Consider the following 13,429-nt stretch of genomic DNA (forward strand, 5'->3'; position numbering starts at 1 on the left):
CAACTGTACAACACATGATACAACTGGTTTTTCTCCTTATTTTTTGATGTTCGGCCGAGAACCAAATTTGCCAGTTGACTTAGTCTTTGGAATAGAAAGGAATTCTCAATCAAGTTCAACATCAACTTACTTAGAAAAACTACAGAGGAATCTACAAGATGCATACCAGAAAGCTAAAACAGCAACTAAGAATTCCCAGCTAAAACAAAAATGGCATTATGACACTAAGGTTAGAGGAGTCATTTTGAAAGAAGGAGACCGGGTATTAGTCAAAGTTGTAAGTTTCGACGGGAAGCATAAAATTCAAGATAAGTGGGAAGATAAGCCATACATCATCATAAGTCAGCCCAATTCATCAATACCGGTTTACAAAGTTAAAAGAGAAGATAACCAAGGTAAGTTAAGAATTCTCCACAGAAATCTTTTATTACCATTTGGATCAGCCAAGACACCCATTCCAGTTCCTAGGGCAAGACAGAGGAAAAATGGAGAAGAGTGTAAGAGAGGTCACGAGCCTGCCATCCTCCATCAGATGGAATCTGATGATGATGAAGATGATCTGTGTCTTACAGTGGAGTACCCTGTAAAGTCTAAGGCATTGTCTGAGGAGGCAGTAGGTTTGAACATTGTAACTGGTGACGACCAGGTAAGTGCTGAAACCATTGATGAGCCAGGGGAAGCGGATAGTGTAGCATCTGATGAGCCAGATGCTAGTGGAATGGTGGATGATATTGATGAAGACAACCTTGATGATGATGGAAGTAATCTGCAAGAAGATGACAACCAAGATGCTTATGATGGCCATGAAGATGATGTTCATGATGACCATGTTGATGATATCCATGCTGATAAGGATGACAGTCCTGATGAAATTGAGACAGATGAGTTACCGAGGAGATCAGGACGAGTTAAAAAGAAGCCAGCATGGATGAAGAATTATGTATGTTGTCAACAGATACCACAACAGCCTGAGTGGAAAGAGAAACTGATATACTTTCAGAATATGGCATCACAGCTAACAAAAATGGACAGAGATATGTCAAAAGCATTTTTAAAAATGATTACTGAAAAGTTATAATGTTTTAATTGTATAAATTTTGTTTTAATTTCAGATTTTCCTGATTATGCCAGAGTACCAGATAAGTGGTAAGTCTCCATTTGAATGACGTGGAAGTCATTTTAAAAGGAGGGGAAGTGTGTTACAGTATTAGATTTATTAATTTATTTAATAAATCTATAATGTATTTCATATGTTTTTAAATTGTAAATATAAATGCATTATTAAATCTTTAAAGGTCACCCAAGTAGAACAGGCAGTACCTGTACTTAATTATTATTGCCTTGGGTTATGAAGGTTCTGGTCTTTGGTCTTTGGTTTGAAGTATTCACTGTTTTCATTGGTTTGGACTTTGTAAGGTTGTGTTTTATTGGTTCAGTATTTTTCCCTCCAAAAAGTTGTTTGTTATGGTCATTCTTTGTCCAGTATTTGTCCAGAAAGGGTTGTATTTACCAAGTTTTATAATTACGACCTTCTGACATTGATAGAGACAATACTTTTCTCTATTAAGGTAAGATAACATTTATATACTAATTCTAATATGATTTCTAATATTTGATTTAACTGTAAAATCTGTAATTTTGCCAAAGTTACGTAATTCCATAGCACTAGCACAGTCAGAATCTGATTTGAGAGACAGTAATTAGGGAGTAACTATTTTATTGAAAGTATTTTTTATTTTATATATATCTACTAGATGTTTTTATGATGATAGGTTTACTTATGTAAACTATGATAATTTGTAGTTTTATGATCTGGACATACGTGTACAGTGAGCCATATTGTGACTACAATGAATGGGAGAGGCTCAGTCCCATAGATTGGTATGATATTTATGATATTAATGTTTTTATATATTTTATGACAATCCTGAAATAGTAAAGTCTGTGTAGACATTATTGCAGCATATACATCAGTTTTTGTCGTATATATGTTTTTATATTTTTCAAAGCGTAATATTAAAAGGGGGCATTGATTGTATGTAAATCATGTACAGAGTTACCTCCCTTTATGCAGCGTATCTGTTAACCGCAGATTGTAATTACTATATTGATACGGATATATCAGAATATTTTATGCTATGTATTTATTATTTGTTATTATGATTTTTCAGGGCATTATTCCAAATTCCTTCATTGTTCCATTATTCCAACTATTCTATGTGTTCATCTGTGAATGTAATAAATGGAGATGTCAGTAGAACCCTGAAACGGACTTATTTATATTTCCATGCTCCAGATTTATAATAAGACACCGTTACATACATACCGAAAATGAAAACTTCTTTACATTTATTAATGGAAGGATATACACAGAGATTGAATTGTAAAATTTATGGAAAGATATTTATTAAAAATTATGTAGATAATTTATTGAAAAATTTACAGTTCAACCCAAGCCTTTATAGGATGCCCAATTCTTGCAGTGAAAACAAGACTATACTTATATTATGTTATTTTTAAGAATAATTAAGGAATTTAGGGGACACTCCAAAACGGGTTTAATTATCAGTTAACTTTAAATGAAGAGTAAATAATTAAATTCACTTTAAAAACAGCATGGTTTTTATTGGGTCAAGGAAAACAAATATCGTGCAGTTATTTTTGTTTTGATGAATTTAATTATATTTATTTAACAAAATGATTAAGAGCAGCCTATTATAATTATATGTAGCTGTATTGTCATAGGATGAAAAATTAAAGGTAGTGCGTACTTTGTATTCAAAATACATTTTTCGATCTCTGGAGCAGAAATATTCTTTTGGCGAAATTTTCGAGTGATTTTTTTTTTTACAAACACATTCCTATATTGCAAAGGATTACATGTAGGTTTCTTTTTTTGTCAGTGTGTTTCCATATTTTAGTTACTAGTTAAGACAGTTTCATAACATGATAACTTTTTAAAAGGTTTTCTTAACTGATATAAGTAGAAAGCACATTAGGTATCACTATATATTTAATAATGTGAACTTCGAATTAAGTCAACAACAGCCATAGAAATTATCTAGTATAATACCTATGTGTTATTATGATACCAGAAAAGAAATTTGAAAGTTATTCTACGAGTTTACATGTACTTTTTGTCATGTACTTTCTGTCAAGCAGTTGAAAATTCGACAGAATGTACAAGGAAAATTACCGTCCATTTTTTTGCCGGTGGTGGTGGTGGTGGTGGTGTGTGTGTGTGTGTGTGGGGGGGGGGGGGTATTTTCTTGACTGCTTTTCCCTTCATATCATGCATTTCCTTGCATTAATAATATGTAACTATATAATATCAAGTGGTCTTGCAAGTTCCTTAAAAGAATACTTTAATGATTAACACATGCTTCAAATTCGAAAATTAATTCCATAGGAATAGTAAACTTGGTTTACTAATAATAAGCTATGGGGAAAATAGAGCCGTGCTGTTAAAAATCATTTATATTAACATTCATGCGATCTTTTGTATAGTGTAAGAATTAAGGTAAGCTAAGGTAAGGTCGCTGATCTGGAAAAAAAAAATTGGTCGGACGACCAGAGAGTATATTTATCGCGCCCGAAAAACATGATATTCTAACATATACTTTTATTTTTCCCATAACAAAACATACCTTATAACCCTTGGTCATAGCCCTTCTGCATATGCCTTACACTGAGAACATCGGAATTTTCACCTTTTTATACTGCCATTTTGGGTGGCAGCATTAAATTTGGCTTCGAGAACAATTCATAGTTCCGGCCTGTCAATCAAATGCTTTTTATCAGCCAATCAGATCGTTACGCATAATTAGGCACAGAGACACTTCGATCGGCGGCCATGTTGTCCCACAAATAAACTTGTGGGAAGTCTGTAAGGCAGACCAAACTTTTGGGCGAAATGGTTTTGCGATGCGCTTGGGGGACCTGTAATGTTGATGAGAGGTACCCAGAGAGGTTAGAGAATGGTGTAAAGCTTATTTTGTTCCCCAAACCTAAGACTAATCTGGAGAAATGCCTTCGTTGGATCAAGGCATGCGGGCGCCCACACGACCAGCTGAACGTCCAGCGGATAAATAAACATAAAGCAGTTTGTTCAAAGGTATGACTGTTGATATTTTCATGTTCAAAGGGTAATAAGTATTAAATTTTATTTAAAAAACATGCAAGAACGAGGTAAATCGCTATTCATGATGTACAAGATTATGCTACATTTTCGTGCAAATTCGGGTGGCACTAAAGTGAGGATAGCTTGAGGCTTATTTTATGTTGAAAGAGAGAAAAAAGGGAATGATTTTATTTATAAAGATGACTGTGTACAGAATATGATTCAGACTAGGACTGATCGTGCGTTTTGTATTTCTTTGACTACGAAAAATCTTTTAAAAAATGGTCATGCATTTAATATACCAGTACGGTAGCAAAAAATTTCGGACATACTATTAAGTTTTATTATTTTCTTAAAATCATTTACAGCATTTCGTTGGAGGTAATGGACCAACTGTGCAGTTTCCAGATCCAATACCAGCTGATGGCTCAGTTCTTCGGCCAACAAGACTACCTCTCAAACGAAATTATTCTGAAAATCACACAGTGTCATCAAAGAAGAGAATTCTAAGGTAGAACCCCACATGTAAACTGTATGCACACAGATCATTGAAAGTTCATTTTTTTAATGAACTAGTATGGTTAAAAAATGCTTTGTTTATTACAGTACCGTGGATGGAGAAGGCAGTGTGGATTCAATTCCAATGGAGAATGAAGTTCCAATCAAAATTAACAACAGTAGCAACATTGCTGTACAAACAGAAGAACCTTGTAAGCAAAATGTTTCTCTATTTTATTCAGTATTGTACATTTTGATTTGCAAGAAATGGTTTTGCATAGGTTTTGAAGAAAACACATAATTTTTTAAGCATAGTGGCCATGAATGGCAGGTCAGGCTGTATTCTTTCTACAAAAATATCCTTTTGTGTGAAAACAACAAAATCACAAAATGTACAACCTGTGATCAGGAGTTGACCCTGAACTTGTGCATAATATGCATGAGTGTTTTTCAGTGTAATTGTGTCATTGTTAGCAGACAAAAAAAATCTCTAATATTGTCACATGCTTCTGTGATTGTCATGTTCCTAGCAGAGTAAGGACACTTAATTTCCAGAAGGCCACATTGGCCATTGTCACAAACCTTACCATCTGGACTTGCCCCTAAGAAAGCAAACTCCTTGTTTATAACAAGGCCGCATGAATGAATATGTCTAGACGGGTAGTCTCTTAAGTATCTGGACTTCGCATCCTTTTCGTGAATTTTACCATAATCCAAAGAGGGGGCTGTAATCTTTTTTAAACTAAACAAGCTTTTTAAAAATTTGTCATTAGGTGTTGATTTTCTTTGTAAGATTTTGCCAAAATTAGAAGCAGTTAGTCGCTTTTTTCGTTCATTATACCACAGTGCAGACTCGCTTTGTTCGCGAGTATTGATTTCAATTTCAATAGGTTCACATTCTTTGTAATCTTCATTTAAATCTGTAAACTGCAGTGGCAAAGGAACAGGGGCTTGGTGAAACACATCTGTATTGCCACAACCATTTGACATTGCTGGCTCAACTTCCTTAATATTTTTTGTCTGAAAAATATTTCACAGTATCAGCAATTGAAGTACAAATATATTAATTTCTTTTCTAGGGGTTTCTGGGATTGATTTGTTTGCAATGGCTGCTGAACTACACATGTTAAGAGAAAAAGAGAAGCAGTATAAAGACACCATCTGCAAACTGAAAACAGAAGTAAAAGAGCTTAAAGATCAACAGAAATCTGAAAATCAGAAGCCAACATTTGGAGTTGATGAAGTATTAAGAAGAGAGGGAAAGTTGAAAAATGTATTTAAGTATTACACTGGTATTGTGTACATTAGATTTGCTAGTCTTCTGGCATTTTTGGTATCTGATGGATCCTCGATAAATTATGAAAAGGGTCGCAAAGACATAAGGAAATTGTCACTGCAAGATGGACTGTTTTTAACTTTATGTAGACTAAGACATAACTTTGGTCTTAAAGATATATCAGTAAGGTTTAAACTTTCACTACAGTCATCAGGAATTGTATTCAATACTTGGATTTCACTTATGTACTTAAAGTTAGGGCAACTTTGTATTTGGCCACATCGTGATATTATTATTAATAACATGCCAAAAGATTTTAAACATGATTACCCCACAACTTTAATAATAATTGATGGGACTGAATTTAGAGCACAAGCACCATGTGCACTTGGTTTGCAAAGTCAGCTTTATAGTGATTATAAGTCTAGTACTACTTTAAAGGCATTAATTGGTTGTGATCCAAATGGTTCAGTGATTTCTGCATCCGAATTGTTTACAGGATGTATTTCAGATAAACAAATATGTGAACAGTCTGGGTTTTATGATGTTCTTGAAACACTAAAGTTGAAGGGTTATGTTAAAGATGGTGATGCTATTATGGCTGATAAAGGTTTTACTATTAAGGAAGAATTATGTAAACTTAATTTACTGCTGAATATTCCACCAATGGCTTCATCAACATCTCAGATGTCAGTTTCAGATACCATCCTTACTGAAAAAATTGCAAAGCATCGTGTGCACATTGAAAGACTTATTGCTAAAGTTAAAACCTACAAGATACTGTCTGTGCGCATTCCAACATCATTATTTAAAAATATTAACAAAATTTGGTCTGTATGTTGTCACTTGACATTATTCCATGATGTGTTTGTAACAGACAATAAACATAGTAAATAGTTTACTTTATTCATGTTAGTTGTGACCCATGTCATTGATTTTTGCATTTAGCATTGTTCAATGGATAATTTATATATACATGTACTGTATTTTTAAACTATAGGCAGTTCCCCAACTGCATTTATATTTTTAAAATAAATATTTATTGTGGTTATTGTGAACATGTACCTGATATGACAATATTGAGCCTATCTGCACATCACCAAGGGGAGTGTTTACTAATGGATGCTCTGCTGATACTGTGTATTCCAGAGGGGTTCCTTTTAATGAACTCAGCTGCATTATGTCATTTTTGGACACTTTGGGTAGACTGATATTAAAATATGATGTATGAATTAAGATTTTGTCAAGTGGATAATTTTTATCTTATTATTAAGACTGTTATAAAATCTGATCTCATATTTATAGCCAATTAATTGTAGCCATGAAGAATATTGTATTATTAAAAATACAATGGTTATATTTCTAAAAGAGGAAAGTATTTGTCTTTTTCACATACTCTTGATTTAAGTCTAACTGGCATGTCACAGGTTTCCTTTTTCTTGATTCAGTTGGTCTTGCTACCACCACATGATTTATAGGGACAGGCATGATCTTTGACCCCCTGGGCACATGCCACTGCTGTGGGATGCTTGTACAACTTTGTTGTTCAGGTACATTTGAAAAATTATGGAGTTTGAACCCTTGCAGACTTTTTATTAGCCCAACTACATGGGAACAGTGGCCATTTAAGCTGTAAGGAAAATTGACCAGCATTATTTCTAATGTACATGTATTCATACCTGAGGATTTTTAAATTATTTAGGCCTAGGCCTATCCAAAAAAAAAAGAAAAAAAAGATAAATTGCCAACTTGAAAGGAATTCGGTTTGGCCTAGTAAATAGAGAAGTTGGCCAATAATATTTATGTGTATTTTGTCTGAATTTATTCATTAGGCCCTATATATTTAAAAAAAAATCCTGAGCCAAGCGTTTATTTATATCACGTTTGCATATCTACCGTGAAAATTAATTAGGTCACAAATGTTTACATTCTAGGTGCCTAGGCCTAACCTATATAAACCCTGATTTATCAAGATTTTCTTGAAAAATACGCAAAGATTTGGGTGATTTATACACATACCCAATTTTACAGGAGCAATGAGACTCGGTTATCGAACTATTCTTTATTTCCAAACTAAGTTGGTGCGGCGATTGATTTTTTCGCATGGACCTCCAGCATCGTGCTGCAACTTGTACGGAGTTATCCAAACTGAAAATCTTAATATTATGGATATATCCTTGAGTAAAGTAATTCAAACCCTTTTGTAAAACTTTTTCAGATAATTTTGAACTATTGGGTAGGTATTTCACACAGAAATCGTCCGGAATCGACTTTAAACTGTCGGTCGCCACCGAGGATGATGAAGCCGGTATCGCCATCATGTGGGACTTAGTTACAGTAACTAAGGTGGGCGGGGCTTCGGGAGAAAAGTCGGAACTATGAATTGATAAAGATTTAAAGAATTTGGTTGAAATCGGTATTATTTGGTATTTGGGTTAATAATTCGAGAAAATTATTTCAGAAAAGTTTAACATTTTGTGCATAGTAAATTTTTTTTTTCATTGGGTTGCATTGTAGCTCTCAGGTCTGTCAGTATTTTTATTTTCGTAGAGCTACAGTTCTGCTGCATAAAATTCAGGTAATTGTTAAACTGTGATTTTAAAGCATGAAATTATAACAATTTTAATAAACATGTTAATATTTTCTTAACAATCACAGCCTTCGGTAGATTTTTTTTTCAATACTACATGTACTGGTCTTTTGTAGGAATCGAGGTCTTTCCATAATGATAGTTACGCAATATAAACAGGGGACTGCAATTGTCAATAGACGTGAAGCCGAATTCTTGAATATACGTGCGACTGTCGGACGGAAACTCTATAAGGTTACAGGTTACAGCCCCGGGGTGAATTTTACAATTGATTTTCAATCAAAGGTGTGAACGGCTGGAGGGATCGATACAATTTATCCATACGATATACAATCTGAATTTTTAATCCTTTGAACATGTTAAATGTATGACAGTGTATCCCTATTTACTATTTCGCAATCATAATGCATTAATATTTTGCATTATGGAAAGAAAAAATGTTCATCAAGAATAAAATATAAAATTATCAATCCAAATTTGCATTCTACGACACAATAATTCATTTAAGGGAAACAGCTTTTAAAAAATCATGAAAATTAAAACTATATCATTGATTATTTGGATTCATAATACTCCCATATGGGTCAAGCAATTACAAAAAATACATAGTTACACCTTTTTAAATTTAATGACTTCGTTATGTTTTAAATGAATAAGTTAATCCACGGACCTATATACCATGTATACTAGTAGTATATAGGTCCCTTGTTAACCCACATAAAGTTTAATTTTTTTTTCATTCAAATTTTCTCAATAATGTCAGTCATATACAGTGATTAAAAGATGTATAAGATAATTATATGTTAAAAAGTTATGGAGAGAGAGAGAGAGAGAGGTGGTTATTGAGATACACAGATAAGCTCTCGCTAGCCGATAACGGTGTCAGTCGATGGCAGTATTCGTAGGATAGGGGTTGGGGTCTTTTGTGGAAAATTGTTTGAAGCCGGCAATCTAGCATGTTTGCCATGCTGAATTAAACATAAAACTTTTTCTCGTGTTACAATGATTCTTTATATTTAATTTCGATTGTCTTTATAGGTATTAACGTGTTTTATTTAAAAAAAAAATAATCAAGGATTACATTTGTACGATACAAATGTATATGTAGTTTGGTTTGTTGAATGAAAACATGAAAAATTGTACCTGAAGTGTAAACAGGTAAAAGACCAATTCTTTCTATTATAATAATATATAGTCTATGATAGTCTATGTTCATGATGTATATAAAAAGCTTATACTGTAGAAAATATTCGACCCCCTTCTATATTGTCATCATTGCTTCCAAGATTCAACCGGGTAAAATTAAAAAAAAAATCCGATGGCGCACACGTATTAAACATAGAATATTGTTGAGGGAAATGAACATGGAGATGGGGTGGGTAGGTAATAACTTTTGTAGTTTTAATACTCCGGTATGTGGTACCTATATAATCTTGAATAAGGTTAAAAACCCAAACAATTATCGCAATTTCACCAAGTCACTCCAGATATAGCAATGCACGGCCTGATTTAGAATCGCCCAGGCGTGATTTTTTGTTTTCCACATATCTCGATCAGTGGCGGATCCAGAAGTTCATGTGGGGGGGGGGGGGTTGGTTGAGGCCCAAAAGGGCCGAAAGGGGACGGCATAGGAGGGTAGTCCCCCTCCCATAGGTGGGGGTTCGGTTTTTAGGTCACCTGAGTCACTCAGGTGACCTATTGCTATCCGTTTTTGTCCGTCGGCGTTCGTCGTGCGTCAGTGCGTTAACATTTGAACATTTTTAGCTTCTTCTCTGAAACCGCTCAACCAATTTCAATCAATTTTGGCATATAGCATTTATGGGTGAAGGGGAACAAAAATTGTGAATTTCATGGTCCCTGCCCTCCTGGGGCCTGAGGGGTGGGGCTAAAACCACCAAAAATAATACAATCTTTAAAAATCTTCTTCTTTACTCCTGGACATCAAGCAGTCTAACTGTTGGCATCATTGTAATAAGCATTGAGCCCTCTACCAAAATTGTGAAATTCATGGCCCCGGGGTCAGGGGTTCTGGCCCCAGGGTGGGGCTATATAGATCATATAGTGAAAGTGCATTACTTCTTTGAAAATCTTCTCTGCTCCTGGGTATTATTTAAACAAACTTAGTGCACGGTTATGATGCATAAGGATGCCTTTTAAAAAATTGTGAATTTCATGGCCCCAGGGTCAGGGGTTCTGGTGTTAGGGCGGGGCTCTATTGATTATATAGTGAAAATACATTAATTGTTTGAAAATCTTCTTCTCTGCTCCTGGGTATTAAATAAAGTTACTAAATACATAGTTATGATGAGCAAGAGTGCCTCTTCCAAAATTGTGAAATTCATGGCCCCAGGGTCAGGGGTTCTGGTGTTAGGGCGGGGCTCTATAGATTATATAGTGAAAAAGCATTAATTGTTTGAAAATCTTCTTCTCTGCTCCTGGGAATTAAATAAAGTAACTAAGTATATAGCTATGATGAGCAAAAGTGCCTTTTCAAAAATTGTGAATTTCATGGCCCCAGGATCAGGGGTTCTGGTGTTAGGGCGGGGCTCTATTGATTATATAGTGAAAATGCATTAATTCTTTGAAAATCTTCTTCTCTTCTCCTGGATATTTAATAAAGTAACTAAGTACATAGTTATGATGAGCAAGAGGACCTCTTACAAAATTGTGAATTTCATGGCCCCAGGGTCAGGGGTTCTGGTGTTAGGGCGGGGCTCTAATGACTATATAGTGAAAATGCATTAATTCTTTGAAAATCTTCTTCTCTGCTCCTGGGCATTAAGGTGATAAACTAAGTACATATTAGTAATGAGGAGGAGGTGGGCCTCTTCCAGAATTATGAATTTCATGGCCCCTGTGTCAGGGGTTCTGGTGTTAGGGCGGGGCTCTATTGATTATGTAGTGAAAATGCATTAATTCTTTGAAAATCTTCTTCTCTGCTCCTGGGTATTATTTAAACAAACTTAGTGCACGGTTATGATGCATAAGGATGCCTTTTAAAAAATTGTGAATTTCATGGCCCCAGGGTCAGGGGTTCTGGTGTTAGGGCGGGGCTCTATTGATTATATAGTGAAAATGCATTGATTCTTTGAAAATTTTCTTCTCTGCTACTGGAGATTATTTAAACAAACTAAATGCATGATTATGATAGGCAAGGATGCCTCTTCCAAAATTTTTAAATATATGGCCCCAGTTTTTGGGGTTCCTGGGGGGGGGGGCTGTTTTGATTATATAGTGAAAAAGCATTAATTCTATTAATTAATCATTAATTAATCCTGTCTGTTCCATGGTTATAAGCTGATAAATAAATTGCTTAGCTATGATGAAAATGGGAGCTTCAAACAGAATTTTTAAATCTTGTGGTCCTAGGGTCAGGGGTTCTGGCATAACGAGGGGGGGGGGGGGGCTTTTGATAATATAGTGGAAAGTGTTAATTCTTTAAAGTCCATAGTTATGATGATGAGGGTAACTCTTCCAAATTTGTAAATTTCTTGACCCTTGGTCTTGGGTTCTGGTGTTAGGGTAAGGCTTTGTTGAATCTTTAGTGAAAATGCATTGTACCTGTGAAATTCTTCTCTGCTTCTGGGCATATCGGAAGAAAACTGAGTAAAAGTTTAAATGATATAAGTACTAAGCGTATTTCTACCAGATTTTTGAACATCTGGACCATTTGTCTAAGCATTCTAGTCCTGGGCAGGGCTCTATTAATTTGTATTCTACTGAGAGAAGTTATTCCCCTTTTCCATTCACCTTTGATAATTAATCACTGTAAATAATACATTTGGAAGGTTATTAGAATAGATAATTATGCAAGAATGTTTATCATATAATTCAAAAAGTATTTTCTTAGTTTTAATAATCAGGTAGACCTGTAAGTAATAGATAAATAAAAATGAGACAAAAATAACTTATCTTATTAAAAGTTCTTCAAAGACCATAAGAGAGGTCAATGCTAGAGGTCTTAATATGGGTTTAAAAATAGTACAGAAGCACTAATAGTTTGTTAATAGTCTGCATGTGATAGTGTTAAGTGGGGGACAGATTAGAACTTAATTTATGAGTTGATACTAGACTAATTATTTTGTTGATCCTACTTCTCTTGCTTTAGGGCAACAAAGCTTCATCTATCAGTGTATTTAACTTCTAAATTGTTGTATTATACTCAGGTGACCGTTAAGGCCCTTGGGCCTCTTGTTTTAAATGGTTCTAAATGGTGCATTTTCCAGCATTTTTTAATACTTTTTGTAGCTTTTTGTAAGACCGATCATCACAAATTTTTAAGAATTTAGAAAAATAAAATGTTTCAATTTAATTTAACTTTAACACAATATTTTAGAATTTGCTTTAAAAAAAAATGTCAAATCTGACACATTTAGGAATACAAGCAGTTGACTTCAAGTTGTCTTCACTTTAAAATAAATACAACTTCAATTAATTTTGTGGTATATCAAGCTGACTTCTAAGATACAACTGATGTGTATTTGTGTAATTTGTGTGAAAGTACAAATAAACTCTTTAAAAAAATAAAAAAGAAAGAAAGATACAACTGATGTGCAATTTTTAAACACTTTCAAAAATTAACAAATTGAATTCTTTTCAGAATCCCTAACTAGTGCTTTTCAATTTACTTGAGTATGCTGTCAATATGATTTGGAATATAAACACGCATGTGCTATTGACGATATTTCAAACTGAAGAAAAAAAATACATAAACTGAAGAATCTGTCAAAACTACAGGGTTTTGCTAAGCCCATCTGATTTTGTAAAAAAAAAAAAAAAAGGTATTAATTCAATTTTTAAAACGGTAAAAAAGTACTGAATAGTAGTTTATTCAAATAGTTAAAAAAAAAAAAGAGCATTTTATCAGCAAAAGAATATGACTGAGCAGCACCGTAACTATGCAGTTCTCTGTTGTTGTTACCTGACTACATGTACTGTACATGTA

At 34.1% G+C, this 13,429-nt stretch overlaps 2 protein-coding genes across 2 annotated transcripts; both read left to right on the plus strand.

Annotated features, from left to right (window-relative positions):
- The first annotated feature begins 3,764 nt into the window (after nt 1–3,764).
- On the plus strand, nt 3,765–4,950 carry LOC133205694 (uncharacterized). Its single transcript, XM_061341547.1, has 3 exons — nt 3,765–4,114; nt 4,489–4,631; nt 4,727–4,950. The coding sequence occupies exons 1-3, from the start codon at nt 3,914–3,916 to the stop codon at nt 4,917–4,919; spliced, it is 537 nt and encodes a 178-aa protein (XP_061197531.1). The 5' UTR covers nt 3,765–3,913; the 3' UTR covers nt 4,920–4,950.
- Nucleotides 4,951–5,723: 773 nt separating this feature from the next.
- Nucleotides 5,724–7,259, plus strand: LOC133204777 (uncharacterized). The gene has a single exon (XM_061340523.1). The coding sequence runs from the start codon at nt 5,724–5,726 to the stop codon at nt 6,789–6,791; it is 1,068 nt and encodes a 355-aa protein (XP_061196507.1). The 3' UTR covers nt 6,792–7,259.
- Nucleotides 7,260–13,429: the final 6,170 nt, after the last annotated feature.

Source organism: Saccostrea echinata, unplaced genomic scaffold (assembly GCF_033153115.1).
Source record: "Saccostrea echinata isolate AGI-Se365-2 ecotype Australia unplaced genomic scaffold, CSIRO_AGI_Sech_v1 ptg000054l, whole genome shotgun sequence".
Classification (NCBI taxonomy): domain Eukaryota; kingdom Metazoa; phylum Mollusca; class Bivalvia; order Ostreida; family Ostreidae; genus Saccostrea; species Saccostrea echinata.

Bases quoted from the DNA above. Each gene is read 5' to 3' on its own strand.
- LOC133205694 (XM_061341547.1), top strand. From the start codon at position 3,914: ATGGTTTTGCGATGCGCTTGGGGGACCTGTAATGTTGATGAGAGGTAC. The intron at 4,115-4,488 runs GTATGACTGTTG...AATCATTTACAG, and splicing joins ATAAAGCAGTTTGTTCAAAG to CATTTCGTTGGAGGTAATGG. The intron at 4,632-4,726 runs GTAGAACCCCAC...TGTTTATTACAG, and splicing joins TCAAAGAAGAGAATTCTAAG to TACCGTGGATGGAGAAGGCA.
- LOC133204777 (XM_061340523.1), top strand. From the start codon at position 5,724: ATGGCTGCTGAACTACACATGTTAAGAGAAAAAGAGAAGCAGTATAAA.